This window comes from Arvicanthis niloticus, chromosome 13 (genome assembly GCF_011762505.2).
Source record: "Arvicanthis niloticus isolate mArvNil1 chromosome 13, mArvNil1.pat.X, whole genome shotgun sequence".
NCBI lineage: Eukaryota > Metazoa > Chordata > Mammalia > Rodentia > Muridae > Arvicanthis > Arvicanthis niloticus.
The window spans coordinates 47,002,742-47,020,511 of NC_047670.1; the positions used below are offsets into that span (position 1 = coordinate 47,002,742).

The following is a 17,770-nucleotide window of genomic DNA, read 5'->3' on the forward strand; positions in this document are numbered from 1 at the left end:
TTAACTAAAATCCAAGATTCTGGAAACACCTGGAGAGATATTTTTCTTGATTGGATCATTTGAGGTAGAAAGAGTCACCCTAAACCTGGAAGCCTTTATAAAGGGCATGGAAGAAAGAAGCTCTTTCTTGTTGCCTGAATGCCCTCGCTCTCACTGACCAGTTCATTCCTTCCCTGATATTAGAGCCTACTACTTCAAGACTCCATCATATACTGAAGAACAGCTAAGACATCCAGCCTGTTGGACTGAACAACTATTGAATCCTTGAGCTTTTCATCAAGACACAACCATTGTTGGAATAGTTGGACCACAGGCTGTAACCCACTCTGATAATTATATATAGATATTACAGATTGGTACAGATAAATACATGAAGGCAATAGATATATATATGACAGACAGATATAAATATATTCTATCAATTCTATTTCTCTAAAAAACACCGGGGAATACAGAATGTCATTCAAAGAAAGAAGAAACAAAACTAACAAGTCATTATGTTGAGAGAAAGGAAGGGTTCATCAAGACTGAGAAGAGGTAATGGGTAGTATATATAAGCAAAATGTATTATATATCTGTAAAAAAGTTTAACAGATACATTTTTAATACAGAATTGAAAGTCTGTAAAAGAAAATGCTCTTCTGGTGCATTCATGGTCTCTATCTCTTAATGATTTGCATATTCATAAGTAAGCATATCTTTGACCAAGTATATTTATATATATATGCATATCTTTGACCAAGTATATATATGTATGTATTATATATATACATATACATATATATATATATATATAATCTTACATAAGATTATATAAGACACAATCTTGAATAAGTATTGCTGCACGATATAGCTCATGAGCCAGCATGTAGAAAAGGAAATGTTTAAATATAAAATGAGGTTGCAATAACCCATCATTTAAAATAGATACTGTTTTCTTCTAATATTATTTTTTTCTTACTAATCATGTAAGTTATGCGCCCTACAGGTCTTGGTTCTAATTTAGCTTCATTTTATGCTACCATCTATTGATGAGCTTGGCTACACGATGCCTCCCAAACATTCGAATATAAAAGGAACATTGCAGACAAACAACAAGTTATGATTTTCACATTGACTTTTCAACACCTTTTACAACTTCACAAAGATCTGATGTTCATGCCTGGGATGTTTCTACAAGGCTTTGTTAACACTGACAACTTCATATAAAACTCTCAATACCCCCAACCAAATTTACCGTTAGGATGGGCTAGGTGATAAATATTCCTCATGGGTCTACATATCAAATAACATTTAAAATAAACTCAACTCAGCCTATTTATTTATGGATCTGATTGATTAAACTGTCATTTTAAATTCCACTGTGTGCTTCAACTAACTTTTAGTAGGAGTTGCATAAGTAATGTTAAGGCATTTCCTGGTGGTGCTATTATTCAACTATCAGTATCATCCTACATTCATAACTCTAGAGTTCTGTAAGAGTTCAGGTAGTTAAAAGTAAAATTACATTTATGGCTGTTTCCAACCATAAATTGGAGTGTTATGTGCCATGAGCCTCACTATTCTGTGGAGCCCTTCTTGTTAATGACATCTGAGCTACTGAACAGGACTCAGGACTGTTAGACATAAGAACAAGGCAAGTGATTCAGAGTTAATCTAGATCTTAATTATTAGAGTATCTTGATTTATCTATACCTCTTGGCTAAAATCACTGTAAATTGAACATGTAATATCATCTATCTTGTGCACTTTGGCAAGAATGTAGACCACTTAGACAACAGGCTTGATTAATAAAAAAGAATTCAGGATAGTGAGTGAGAGAGTCTTATGTTCCCCAATCCACTTGGCTATGCTAAGAATGTGATATTTATACTCTCAGCTCTAAAGAGGCCTATATTAAAAAGTGCACAAGGTGCTACTTACATTTAGAGATAGGAAACAAATACAAAAGTGTCTGATGTTAGGATGAAATTAGCAAAACTGGCACCTTTTCTAACAAATGTAAAATTTGATCTGAGTATGAATGCAGCATCATCAGAAAGAATGGAGCCTGCTCAAATCTACTGTGGTTCGTTCTAAGTAAGAAGGTATTGGAAGGGAGATAAACAATCAGTAGGCCTAACCAGCTGCAAATCCTATAAATCTCAATAATGAATGACTAGCATGACAAGATGTACCCATATGGCATAATCGTGACACTTTTATCTTGGAAGTAGCCAGTAGCTATCTGATTAGATTTAAGGCCCACTCAATACAAGATGTATACCTTTTACTGTAAAACCAGCATCGTTGTGAATGTGTGACCCCTTAAAAAACAAAAACCTACTTCTGCTGCTTCATAAATCATTATAATTTCTAACTGCAGTCTAAATACTTATGTATTTAGTATTAGTCCAATGTAGCTCTCACCATCATCAAAGAATGCTTCCTCTTTCAGCATACACAGAACATTACGTACAACCACAGTTTGTCAAAATACTCAGAAAACTGATCATGAGGTGTCCAACCCTAGTTGATAAATCTGGTTGAAACTGTACATAGGTTCTTCTACCCAAAGACAGCTTCTATCTATGTCTCTGCCCTGAGACTATGCTAGTCTTATAATTTCTTCACCCAGCAGAGTCAATAAAAATAGGCTATGTAATGTCAAGAATGGGCACCAAGAGGTTTAGTAGAATGACCTAATTACATCTTTCTCATAGGAAGATACCCAAATGACCAGCAAATGTTTGAAAAACAAACCAGTCTAATAATGCTAATTAGCAAGTAAATGATCATTAAGGCTACAAGGAAATCTCATCTAGCCTTAATTAGAAAAGCTATTATCAAATAACAAATAAATGTTGGCAAGGATTTACACAGAGGGGACTTTCACACATGTAGACAGTATTATAAAATAGTACAACAATTATGGAAAGCTGATTAGAGGTTACAAAAAAGTGATAGAATGATCTTGCAAACCTACCCTGAGTGTGTGTGTGTGTGCGTGTGCATGTGTGTCTGTGTGTGTGTGTGTGTACACAAAGGAAAAATCATCAGTATGATGCTGATAGTAGTATGACTGGTACCAATAATCTCAATGTCCTTAAAGAAATGAATGAAGATAAGATAACCTATACTATATATATAGTATAGGTCATATATATATATATATATATATATATATATATATATACACATACATATATATGTGTGTAATTAGGTCATTCTAATATATATATATATATATATATATATGGTTATAACCATATATATATATATATATATGGTTATATATATATAACCATATATATATATATATATTACATAATCATATTAGATATATGTTTGTGTGTATGCATGTAATATATTTTTTCAAGAGAGAGGATATTGTATTGGGTTAAATTATCATATAAACATAAATACTACATGTTGTTTTTTTTATAAGAGTATAAATGAGGATGGTATGGAAAGAGAGAACGGCATTATCGTAGGGTTGCTATTGCTATGGTGAAACGCCATGACCAAAGCAACTTGCAGAGGAAAGGGTTTATTTGGCTTACTCTTCCACATCACAGTTCATCATAAAAGGAAATCAGGACAGGAACTCAGACATGACAGGAACCTGAAGGCAAGATCTGATGCAGAGAACATGTGCATATACTTTACATCCCCTAACTCAGTTTTTAAAAATGCAGTGAAAAGATCAACAGAGAAAAGGAACTACAGAAAAAAGATGTGAGAGCTATGAGTTAAATTAGCTCGTAGTCAATGCCTAATTTACTATCAGATGAACTAATAGTTTGAATTTTCCACTGGGTAGGAAAATAATGAAAGTTCTTTAATAATCCAAATTTCTTATTAACTGACCACACACACACACACACACACACACTTATTCAGAATTTGAATTATACTCACCCTCTCTGAAAGAGATCCACATTGTAAAATTTATGTAGCTCCACAGAAAACTCAACTGTTCCTTGTACTTCAGACATGATCTTTTTGGTTCATTACCTGAAAAGCAAAGAAATAAGTTAATTGCTTAAGATGACTTTAGCCAAACATATACAGCCTGGTTTCAATAGCCAGCAACTTAGCAATGCTTAGATGGACAAGATCATGTGACTGATATGACCAATACAACACTATGTGTCTGCTTCATGGTGTGTTACAAGGTTCTTCTTATAGAGAAAGAAAGAAAAAAAGAAAGAAAGAAAGAAAGAAAGAAAGAAAGAAAGAAAGAAAGAAAGAAAGAAAGAAAGGAAGGAACGCAGGAAGGAAGCAAGGGAAAAGAGAGAGGGAAGGGGGAGAGAGAGAGAGAAAGAGAGAGAGAAGAAAGAAAAGAGAGAAAAGAGAGAAAGACAGACAGTTCTTTACTTAAGGCCTTGTGTTTAGTACCTGTTATGGCTGGAGCTAAGTCCTGATCTATGGTCCTTTCATCCATTTCTGACATGGAGGCCACATAGCCGCAATTACTATCAGGAGCTCACCTTCTTTCTGACAGGAGACCTTAGGCAACTCATTTAACTCCCCTGTTTCTTGGTGCTGTTTCATCTGTGAGTGTGGACTACATTTGGTTTGGCTAAATTATGAGAGAATGAAGTGAACACCCCCAGTTGATCCTTTTTGCCCACACTCTGGTAGGTAGCAAATTCTCAATAAATGCTAGCCAGCACTGATGACAATGCATAATAATCACAGAATGTCATTCCATCATCAATATTGAAGAGTCAGGTGACTAAAGTGGCAACAGAACACATGAGTGTTATGACAAGCAGATGCTATCCAACTTGACAGATGGATGCAAAAGCTGATAAGAAGGTTGGGTGAGACACATGGAAAGAAATAGAATTATAATCTCATATTGCAAACAAATCAAGAAGAGGACCTCAGGCAGAATAAACCTTTGGAGTGTGTAAAATCAACTAGATATGAGATATTTGAACAAAGAAGGGAAAATGAATTAATAGAACACCTGCTGTACTCACAGTCCTGTATATCATATTATACATACAACCTGGTTTTTGACAATTTTGTGATAACAATTCTTGTCTTAATTTGTTCAGATGAACAAAAAAGATAAAGGAAGTTATTCTTTACATTCTAAAATAAAATATTGCACTCTTTGGAAAGTCTCATTTTTTCAAAGCCCAGTTTACTACTATGTGTCATGAAGACAATGCCATCTACCCAGGAGAATTCTGGGTAATATAGAACATAATTCTCGCAATGTACCTGTGGCCCAGCTATTCTTGGTAGCTGGTATGACCTGTGTGAGAGACTGAGATCAGAAGAGATAAAATCAGAGGACACATAGACTTTCATGGCTGGCAAAGGTGATGGACATGTGGGTCTTCTCGGAAACCCCCCTTCTTGAGTTCAGAGTCAGCTACCTAGGGTGATGCTAGGCCAGCTCCCAAGAACAGTAGTACACTGTACAGGATTAAGTAAGCTTTCATCTTATGTTTCAATACTGGCAAGGGCTCCCTCCCAGGAAATACTTCCAAAAATACAGAAGGCAGCGTATCAAATGAGAATGCTGCACATCCTTTTAACCGACCTATATAAAGGCTGAAACTCAGAATTCTCATACAAAAACAAAACAAAACAAAACTGAACCACCTAGACTATTCATTGCGCTGGGCACTCCAGAGTGAGCTATAGTATTGGCCAACACAATAGAACCAGCTGGGGTCAGAACCTGCCCTCTTAACACCAATCTCAAGATGTGTCCAGGAAAGGCCAAATAGCTCTCTCTGTGATTCACTTATCATACTGAAAGAAGCACTGTATGCTCCCTATTTTCTTATCATCCCACAGTCACAATGATCACAAGTCTGTAGTGCTGGCTCAGCCATCTGACTCTTTAATTGTGTGTGCCAGCCTTTAATTACTCTTGTGTCTCCTGAACTATTATCTCTGGGGCTGGAATATGTACACACACACACACAGAGAGAGAGAGAGAGAGAGAGAGAGAGAGAGAGAGAGAGAGAGACTGAGACAGAGAGACAGAGAAAAACAGAGACAGAGAGAGACAGAAAAAGACAGAGACAGAGACAGATATATAGAGGGAGAAAGAAACAGACACAGAGACAAACAGAAACAGACACACAGAGGGAGAAAGAGGCAGAGAAAGAAAAATAGAGATAGATAGAAACAAAGATACTGACAAGGACATAGAAAGAGAAAAGAAGGAAGAACGGGAGGAAGGAAGGGAGAGAAAGAGAGGAGAGTGGGAGAAGGAGGAAGAGTGTGAGGTTGGGAGAATGCAAGTATCGATTGTCACTGTCACGTGTTAAGTTAAATGCAGGCCAAGGGTTTTACACATTCTTATTTACACAAAACACTGCTACTATTTTGGGAACAATAGTGACCCAGGATCCCAAAGACCTTGCTTTGCCAGCTCCAATACTTATGTGCATGTTTTCTGGGAGCAGTAAAGAACTATGAAACAAATATTTAGAAGAAAAAAATGTTTACTAGATGAAAAATGCACATTTTCTCTGTGGAAATTTTACCATCCTATGAGTTAGAACGTATTAATAAAGTCAGAGTTCTAAAATTTGGAAACACAAATACAGTAACCATTTTCTTTAATATCATGTGATTAATTATAACCCGCACATGCTACTAAAGGAAGAAGCCAAGTTCAAATTTTACAATATCCATTTTAAATTTCCACTTTGGTCATGATATGAAATTTAGGTTCAATAGTTCAAAACTATCTCCATTGATCCCAATCTTCTCCCTAGATCTTTTCACTTGAAACTTACTGAGGATCTTAGACTGGTGGCTTTTGAATATGGTCAACTAGCAGCTTCAGTGATGAAAGCAACAACTTTGAGTCCTAATCTAGATCTACTGAGTAAGGTCTCACTCACCCATCCTCTGGGAATTCTGACATTCACACTCCTTTCAGAACACTGCCTCAAATACTATGTTTGGAGTTGAATAGACTTGAGTTAACCCAGTACATTGTGAGTCATATAATTCTGGATCGTTGCTGAACTTCCTGTTCACTGTTTTCCACATGGCTTACATTTACCTTATAAGACATTCTTTTTTCCCCTTTTTCTTCCATTTTTATTGGATATTTTATTTACACTTCAGATGCCATCCTCTTTCCCCATCCCCCCCCTTAGAAGCCCCTATCCCATGCCCCCTTTTCCTTTTGCACTTATACATTTTTTTAAAAATGTTAATCAAAGGCTTTATAAGTTTGATATTGCTCAATCAGAGGTGTAACCCAATACCCAACCTAGATATATCAACTATCTTTGACTGGTGGAGATACATGAACATTTGCCTCCCTGTCTCCCCCCTCTTTCTCTCTCTCATCACCTAGCTTCTCCTCTCCTTCTTCTCCTCCTCTTCTTACTCCTTCTCTTCCTCTCAGTACTCCTCCCGCCTTAGCTCCTCCTCCATATCACCCTTCCTGTTAAAATGAAACTTTTCTCTCAAAATACAATTAGAGCATAATTATGCCAATTTATACCAGTGAGGTACAAGGACATTCTTAGTGACAGGGTTTGATTAAAGTATGTTAACAGTTTAATACATTATTAGATATACTGTAAAATATATACATGAATTTTATATACACATAGCAGTTACAAGGCACATGCCCAACACACCCCACTTTACCTACATCCAATACTCACCAATTACATGCATACATGCAATATACACAAACATGACATAGTTACATGTAAAAAAAAAAATCCACGGCACTTATATGATGCCTACAACAACTAGTACACACACTAACAACCACACACTCACTCACACTCAACAAACACATAAAAGATACCCATAGCAAAACACCAAATCACCATGAATGTCTAGACAACGCAAACACAAACTCACCTTATACATAACACAAAGTCTTTGTGGCTGCCTGCTGCAACCAATAGCCATCCGTAATTGATAGCTGCAAAAACCCTTTTGGATGTAATTTTACCACATTCATCTCTAAAATCACATTTCCTGGAAACCACATCCTCAAGTACTAAGATTACAGAGTTTGAAGGAATTCTGTTCCCTCCAAATGCAAACTGAGCAAGAGTGACCTAGTGACCATTACAATTTGAACCTATGCTTGCCCAGCTGGAAGGGCCAGCTCAGGGAGCTCAAAATGAAGAAAAGTATTTTCCCATAAGACCAGAGTTTCTCTAAAGAACTAACCTTTGAGTGAGAAAACCTTTGCTAAGCTTTTCTCCGGGGTAATCAATGGCAATCTCTTTTTAAAGTGAAAAGGATCATTAGGTATTTGCCATCTGAGCTCACTCGGAGTAAGCACACTTACCCTTGATACATACTTCCATTGTATGTAAGGCCTCCAGCTATGCTACTTCACTCCCTGCCTGGTCACTAAAAGCTTTCACCTGTATGAGGTCAGTTGGGCCTTACAGAGGAGTCTACTAGGAGAGAGGAAAGTCTGAAGATGTAATGTGAGGTTACTAAGAGGTTTCATTGTTCAGGAGGAGAGCAGAAGATCTGGTCTCTCCCATACAGTTTTTTCCTCAGCTTTGATCCCAGTCCCTCTCACAAAAGAACCATCTATAAAGATAAAAACCCAGATTATTGGGTCAAACTGCCAGATTTCCTTAACACCAGAAGAGACCTAGTAACATTTTCATGGGAAAGTTTTTAGCCACTGAACGTGCCTCTAAAGCTGTCTGGGACAAAGAAACACTCGAGCTAAGAGAGGAGCCAGAGAGTAGATGACAGCATCAGTTTCCTATTTGTACAGCCAAAGAAAGAAGAAAAAAAAAAGTGACTGCGGGAAAGAGTACTAAACCTTTCTCTTTGAAAGCTCAAGTCAAGCTCCTTCCTTTAGGGTTACAGAGACAGTCTAAATTTGTGCCCTGTTGTGTAAAAAGCAGACAGTCTAGGCAGTAATCAGGAATCTCTGTGATTGAAAGGCATGTAAGGCATGTGAGTATGCATAGGTGAGCTTGCATGAGTGTGAATGGGGTGTGTGTGTGTGTGTGTGTGTGTGAGCACGAGCGTATGAGCGCATATATGTATGTGTCTCAGGTTTGTAAATAAATGACTCAGGATTTGCATACCCATTTTTACCATTTGATTCAACTTGCAAGCTTTGGTCTCCTCAGCATAAATGAAGGAGAGGGTTGATAACACATGTTAATCTAAGCCTCCTCATAATGTGTACTTTATCTGAGCTATCGTTTTATACTAATCTTCAGATTTCATAATCCCTTGTGTGAGTGTAAGTTTTCTTAGGTTGTTTGTTTGTTTGTTTGTTTGGTTGGTTGGTTGATTTTTGTCATCATTATCCAGGAAGATGTAGTCAAAGGTACTGAAAACTGATCAACAGGAGGGGATGGAGGAATGCACTTATTTCCTTCCAAAACTGTCGTCAGCAATTCTCTAAAAATGGTGCCAAGAAAATATTCCATCTTTGGATCAGAGATATCTAAAGGATTCCTGAATTATGTAAGATTGTTCCCCTTTGAAGATGCCCAGGAATTGACAGGACATTGGTCTTTCATCCACTCAAGCTTAGTTTTCAGTTCTCACCATCTTCAGTTCTTTAAATCCAATCCCTTCTCGTTATTTCTATAGCACTGCCCTAGGAATGTGGTCACCATCTTATTCCTCTGTTAGCTCTGCCACCTGGGTACAGGCATCTTCCCTAGTCATGCTCCTATTAGGACACCCTCACACTCTCAACACAATGAGGATTTGTCTAGAACATCAATTTCCTAAGCTTTAAAGTTACTCCTCCTTAACTTCAGTGTGACACAAGAGACATTTTACAGCTGTGGATTTCTTATTCATAAGACACAGTGATTCTTACCTTCATTCCCATGCTGTGTCTGACTTTAATCTCTCTCCCTAAGTTCTTTCTACAATGTGAGTTCTCCTAAGCATTCGATCTTTACACAGGCTCTTGTAAAGAAATCTCAGCCCAGAAGGGCAGTACTCATGACTAATGATGTCATATACTCAAGGTCTTCAGCTACTGCTACCAGATTGCTTTCAATCAGCCATAGAAATTACTGGTTTTATTTCTTTCTTCAACATAGGAATTCAGCAGGATTCCTTTCTTCAGCAAGATTTCAAAAGTCTGTCAGGTAATCCATTTCAAAATAACCAAATTGCCTTAGCTTAGAGGTTCTACAGCCCCTGGGGTACAGAGGTCCATGTCAATTAAATGTTCATGGTTGTTTTGATTTTTACAATATGTCTAAACTGCATAATTAGCAATTTACATTTTCCAAAAAGTTTTAAAATGTTCTCATTTGCCTGCTGGGGAAATCTGATTTTAAACACACACACACACACACACACACACACACATATATATAATTTAATTTATTTAATATATTTAAATATATATAATTTAAGTGTTATAATTCTAGCATCTTACTAGATATTTCCTAGAGAAGACTTATTTAACAAGCATGCTTTCCAGTAAAGTATGTTTTTCTCCAAATTTTCAATATTTAAGTTGTGCAGCCTTTGATATTTTAAACCAACACAAAAAGTATGTTGACCTTTATATACATTTATTTTATGAAAAGGGCACAGGGTATCAGTGTGCTAAAAAGACAGTAGCTGAAAAAAGGAAGTTGGGCAAATATCATGAAAGGGTAAGGACAGAAAGTGTCACCTGAGGACAATGTAACAACTACAATGGAGAGTCAAGTACTAAGACTCAGATCACAGTGTCAGTACAAGCTGACTTCACTCAACTATGAGACAAATGACAAGAATGGTTCCCTGGCACCTGCCCCTGTACTACATGTGAAGAACCCTCCCTGAAATCTGCTCACGTACCACATGCAGAGATGCATCTCTGGTATATAAAGAGAGTAATTTTAATACACCAAGAATTCAGTCAGAAACCAAAAGAAGGTGGATTGAATCAGTTAGCTTGGAAGATTAAATTGTATGAAGGCTAGAAGCTTCCAGGCCTAGGCCTTGAGATAATTAGAAGAGAGAAAGAAACAGTCTGGGATCAGTCAGGCCATGAATTTACACAGCTTGAGTACGGCTCTCATCTCATCCCATCATTTGAGAAAATAAAAGCATCATTTACACATATGCACCTGCACTTCATGAAAAGATGGTTCTAAAATACGTACACCTGCATTCCATGGAGAAATGCTTCACAGACATCTACCCTTGCATTTTATGAAAAGATTGTTCTGAGCGACCAGCACCTGTGCTCTATACAGAGACGGTTATTAGACACTTGTACCTGCACTCAATGCAAAAATGATTTCCTGACATCTGATTCTATACTCCACACAAACATGCGTGCCATCTACCTGCCCCTATACTCTATGAAAAGATGGTTGACAGCTACCTACCCCTGAGATCTATGCTTTTCTATCTACCCTAGAGAATTACTCCAAGTAAACACTGTAATAACATGTCCTATGACAGCTTACCAGATGTCATGGCTACTATGGGAGAATTTCCTTAATGTTCCAGCAAACAATCTCATTGAGAATGAAAGTGACCAGCACCATTTGTTGAAGATGCTCTCCTGAGTGTATTTTTCACTTCTTATTTTAAAAAAAATCAGATGTCTGTAGGCATATGCAATTGTGTTCAGGTCTTCAAGTATACTCCGTTGATCAGTGTGTCTGTTACTATGCTGGTATCATATTGGGGTTTTTTTGTTTGGTTGGTTGGTTGGTTGGTTTTTGTTTGTTTGTTTGTTTGTTTGTTTGTTTTACTATAGCTTTGTAATACAGCCTGAAATTTTGGAGGTGATACCTCTAACAGTTCTTTTATTATTCAGGCTTGTCCACTATCATGATTTTCTTTCATGGTTTTGTGTGTGTGTGTGTGTGTGTGTGTGTGTGTGTGTGTGTGTGTGTGTGTGCTTCAATATAAAGTTTAAGATTGTTCTTTCAATTAATCTGAAAATTTGTGTTGGAACTTTGATGGAGATTGAACTGAATCTGTATCTTGCCTTTTATTGTTCAAACTTATCCCAAGATATTTTGAAGTTATTGTGAAAGATACTTTTTCCATGACTTTTCTGTACACACTACCAAAGGACAAAATGTGATCATCAGTCTCACTCAGCTACTAATACTTAGAGTTACTATAGGGACCTGCCTGCAAAATGTAAAATATAACCTCTGTTGCAATAGTGGTACAAATATGATATGAGTAACCAACACTTTATAATAGGATTTAAGTCCCACTCCATGAGATGGAGCCTATACTGACACATTCACAGAGCGTCTTCTCAGATAACGCTAGATACTTCAGAGGCACTCATTTCCAAGTTTGAACTGCAGTAGGCACTAGCTTACTGCTCCTGATACCAACAAAACCAAATGCACACCAAGGTACCTAAGTATGGATTCACACATACCCAAAGCTCCCCTCCCAACAAGAAATCTGAGTTCATGGAAATGGCAGTGGTTCTACATTTACCAAATGTGATGATCGTGTTCTGACCTCACAGGCTACCTAAATCATGCTTCAGATCTTCCATATTTCCTCATCCAAAATCATACAAATAATAATATGTATGTGGCAATGACTTAGCTTTGAAAATTAATGCTAATTCATAGTTTATCAATAGAATATAATAGCTGTTTAATAACAATAATATTAAAGAATGAATTATGCATACATTATGCAATAACATTTAAGGATAATGAAAGATAAGCTTCATTCTCCAAACTGATCTGGCTGGCTGGAGGGTTGTCTGAAACACCAGGAGTGATGAGCAGAGCTGAGGTACTTGGAGAAGATCTTAGTAGTAGCCCAAAGACTAACTAGGACCCTGAACGAGGGAGAGGCATACTGAGTGTTCAAGTAAAAGACAGGGACTTGGTCTGACTTGACTCCCTATCTCTCTGAGCCTTAGAGAAGACAGAAGATTTTTCCCTCTTTCCGAAAAACCCCAGGGCAGTGAGGTGGTAAGACCCACATCATTATGGTTAATGTATATGTGGGGGGGGGGTCTCAAAGTAATGACAAAAATATGTAATGACCCAAGTTGGAGATAAAAGTGACAGACACACCTGCTCAGAAGGCACAGATTTGCAGTTTCCAGAAGAATATCAGCAGATGTTGTCTGCCCAGAAGCTAAAGAGGGGATTCCTGCTTTAGGATCGAGTCTCAAGTTGACGTCCTCTATGCTTCCTGACAGCTTTGAGTGTCTATGAATATCACACCATCTAATTTTAAGGTTCTGCATTCATTAATGGCTATAAATGTTTCAGAAGCATTTCCTTTGCATAACCGAAGCACACCCAATTCAAGTTGAATCACAGGAAGACATCAGTAAGCTTAGAATTGTGCTTCATTGTTTAACCCTTTGAGTTCACTTTCACTATCCAGGCACTAATTCCTCATACAGCTAACATGGAGATTCAATGGGCCATAGGTTCATGTTTCCATCCTGTTTTATACAAAGACACATGTACTATGTTCAGGGTCCCTCAGGAATCCTGACTCTTAATTTCCATTCCAGAACATTATCATTCTTGGTAGCCAAAGTGTTCAGATCCATGACGTCATTTGGTCAGAGAAAGAACTCAAAAAGATCAAATCAGGAATAAAAATAGCCTCAAATCCCTACTGCTAACAGGACAAGAAGATAAACTGAACTGTATTGGGAACTAAGGACTTTAGAGACTCTAGAAAATTTAGGGAGAAGAGAGATCAGCCCCTTCCTGCTGGGTGCCTTGAGGATCTGTCACACAGACTGGCTGAGAGAAAAATCATGACTGGAACTTTAATATCTTGGTCTTCAGAGTGTGATGCTATATGAGGCTGCACAGACAGACCCACCAATGCCACTGGGCCATTCCTGTCACCACTGGGCATCTATTCCAAGAAACACATGAATCCTTATCATAGAAACAAGTCTTAGTCTTTTATTTTCTCACTACCTCAAAGTCAACACTGCAAAAATTGCTCTTCAGCCGCTCTCACTTGAGCACTCTACCTCCTCAAAACATTACTGTGTTTTTGCCCAAGCCATCACTGATAGAAAGGTAAAGCTAACTCTCACCTCTCTAACTGATAGCCTACTTCTTGGGAGTTCCACTCCTCCTTCCCAGACTCCCTATACACCACTCTCCCCAACACAAGCTTTTGCCTATCATACAAAGTGAAGTCACATCCACCTGGAAACACAGAAGTGTTAAAAGAGGACTACTACCAAGTTTACCAGGTATCATGGGAGAGTATGGGCATAGAATAGTACTTACGTTGGGCAAGAGAAGGAATGAAAGAAAACAAGACAAATATGCTTATAAATGAATGAGCCAGTTTGTTGTTGTTCTTGGCAATTACATACAGTTTGTCAGTGTTCACTTTGAACCTGCATCTACAACACGTCTTAGAGAAACCATGAGAACTCAACCCTGGGCTTATTTTGTCTTGTGCATATGTCTATAAGTAGATGGGAAGGCAACTACAATCCATTGTGCCTGGGAACGCCTCATAGCACAGTCTGCCTAGAGGAGGGATGCAGAGGCTACTGATGTGCACACTCCAGAGAGGGTCATACTTCTTGCTCCAATGGTGATGATGAACATTAGAGGACCTGACCATAAGAAAAAAGACCATAGGCTTTGCAAATGAGATGAGGTTGATGTTTCAGTTGTACTCTGGTTGTGCCCTGGATTTAATGATTTGCAATCTCACTTCATTTAGCATCTGCCATTAGCCTTGTAAGTGCACCATGACTCAGCTTGCATCATTTCATTCCCACGCTGACCACCCACAAAATTCCTGTGCCTCAATTCCAGCCTCCTCACACACTTTCAGGCAGGCTCTACTCAAGAAGAAACTGAAACAAAAGATAGATATCTTTGACAGGTGTTCCTCATGGATGTTTTCCGGAAGTTCCTAGGATCCAAACAGAACATAGGATCAGTCTTTTCTGGACTCACTGTAGTTGGTATCAAGCGTGCACCATGTATCCTGTTTCTGGGACACAGATTCCATTTGTCCAAATGCCCAGGTCTGCCTTGGGGTTTCCGTTGTTGGCTCACAGGGCAACAATTTCGGAGGGACTTTGAACAGAAAAAAAACCCAACTCTCTGCTTCTCAGAAGGAAAACTTTAGCAACTGTTGGCTTGAAGAACAGTTTGGTATAGAGGGAGTAACAGTTTTAGCAACTGTTAGCTTGGAGAGCAGCTTGGTATAGAAGTAACACTTTGGTGCCAAACTGCCATGGCCATAAATCCCACTCTACTAGCTAGTGAATATGTGCAGATAGGTGTGCTTCTCAATTTTCTCATCTGTGCATAACTGATAACACTCTAGACTCATGACTGTAAGAAAAGCCAAATAACTTTTATCTAAAGTAAACATTTTGGGATCTCACAAACAGAAAACATTTGAGGTAGTCATTGTTATTTGTAACCAGAGACTAGTGATTTAGAAAAGTAATGAACCTTACAATTGGAATTAGAAATACTGGCTTCTTAAAGTAAATGGAGGGGTTTAGTTTTATTCCTTAAACTTTATATTTTATTTATTTTAATTTGTTTATATGAGTGTTTTAGCCTATGTATGTGTATGTACCACATGTGTGCCTGATGCCTACAGAAGTCAGAAGAGGGAGTCAGATCTCCTAAAAGAGAAATTACAGATGGTTTAAAACCACCATGAGTATACTAGAAACTAAACCTACATCTTCAAAAGGATTTAACCCTTGAGTCAACGTTTTATCCTGCTTTCATTTTTGAATGAGTATTGAAGAAACATATATGAAGTCTGATCACTCCAGTTTACTTAGTGAGTGACTTGTCCCTGGTCCAACTGTTAAGGCACTACTGAGAAGTGAACTGTGTAGACACAGACTCAGTCCTTACCCAGAGAACTTTCATATCAGCTATGGAATGAAATAGTAGAATCCTAAAATTCCATCTGTGTTTTCATTTCTTCAATGGTTACATCTTTTAGGCACATTATTAATTTCTATAAATATTTTATGGTATTAGAATAATGGGTAAATGGGGAGAGCAGAGGCAAGAGTTTTTCAAACATAATAATTTCTAGAGCTGGAAAGAAAGTTCATTAATTAAGAACACTGGCTACCAGTACAGAAAACCTATGCCTGGTTCCCAGCAACCACACGGCAAGTCACAAAGCTCTGTAACGCCAGTAAGTATTATGGGCTCTAATGCCATCTTCTGACCTCTTTCCGCACCAAGCATGATGCACACACAGACATACATACAGAAAAATCCTCATACACATAAATATTTTAAAACTTCTATTTATATACAGCCATCTAATCACCCCCTTCCCCACTGCCATCTTACAATTTATGTAAAGTGTATTGATTTTCTAATTTTTCTTAACCCTCAATCTATAGTCTTTTTTTAACCAAGCAACACCATGTCCCTGGCCCTAAGAAGTGACCCTAAGCACTTCAATGATTTAGAGCAACTACTTAATGACTTCCTACTTCCTTGGTCATGAAGGTCTATACCCTTACCTTAGCCAGAATGGTCCAAATGATCTCCTCCTCACTCTACTGTAGATAATACCTTCCTAGAAAGATAACCCTGTCCTCAGGTTATTGCTGGTCAGAAACTGTGCCTGTATCAGACGTACCTGAGGCTTAGTAAACAGTTCAGTAAACTAAAATTTTCTTGTTCCTCTGAGGCTCTCTCCAAGGTGCCTCTCAAGTGTATTCTGGTCTTAATCCAGAGCCAGTTTCCCCCAAGTTCTGTCTGCTTCTAGTTCTTCTCCTCTAGTAAATCACCTTGATTGATTGTTTTCTGTAGCAACAATCTTTCTATAGAACTAACTAATTGTTTGGTTTCTATATCATGTCAAGAAATTTCATTCCTGGAGAAGAGCAACTCCCTTTGTTTCTGAGCTCCCTTTGTTTCTCCCAAGAGGAGAGCATAAGGCTCAAGATAGACCCTGCATTCCATATACATTGGATGCACTAATGGAAGAATGGGCTGAGTTCAAAAATGACAGATAACTAAGATTCTAAGAAAGGCTAAGTTTTTAGCAAAGGGAATAATCAATCCCTATGATACTGTACACTTCAAATTTTGCTTCAGTTCAGCTCAACATACAACCTAACAGATCACTATGAACATGTTCATGTCTTTATGAAAGGATATTTAAGTAGAGGCAGGCAGCCACAGCTGCTCAAGACAACCCAGATAACAAATGGCTTCATGGTATTCAAATGGATTGTCTGAGTCACATTTTTTTTTTTTTTGCCAGAGAAGAAAGAAGACAGGAGTCAAAGGGACCTAGGGATAAGAAAAGTAGCATTCAGAGGAAAACAAAATATAAGGTATATATATATAATGCCAACCTTAAAGATCATGGTAACTTCCTTTAACTGTGAATTAGATGTACTTAAAGTTAAAAACTTCACACTGAGTGAGCTATTAATCATTATATGACAATGATCAACCTATTTTTGGCATGAATTAATTATGAACTTATGCCTTTTACTTTTTAAAAACAATCTTCCTTAATATATGTCCCCAAAAAGACTGTGTAGACCTCTTTCCTAAGCATGAAGAGACGATGAATCTACTCAGTCATTTAGTGAACATTCATATTAACTAAAAGCTCATGTTGTATCAGCAACTAAGCTGGGTATAGGAGATGTAAGGGAGACAATAGAATGTCAAAACCTGGAGAAATTGTATCAGATAATCATAAGACAGTAGTATGGATGAGAGGTATAAGGGAGGAATATACAGGGTATTCAGGAATCCTGTATCAAGATTGCAGATACTGCCCAGTCATTTCATTGGGTCTTAAGAGATTAAGATGATCATCTCTCTGTATC

General features: G+C 37.7%; 1 protein-coding gene across 1 annotated transcript in view; it reads right to left on the minus strand.

Moving 5' to 3' along the window:
• Fam135b (family with sequence similarity 135 member B) overlaps nucleotides 1–17,770 on the minus strand; it is a 266,848-nt gene that overhangs the window by 166,197 nt on the left and 82,881 nt on the right. Inside the window, exon 2 of the mRNA XM_034517362.2 lies at nucleotides 3,901–3,996. Within this exon, the coding sequence (XP_034373253.1) occupies nucleotides 3,901–3,977 (77 nt within the window). The 5' untranslated portion in view covers nucleotides 3,978–3,996. The remainder of the gene's footprint in view (nucleotides 1–3,900; nucleotides 3,997–17,770) is intronic.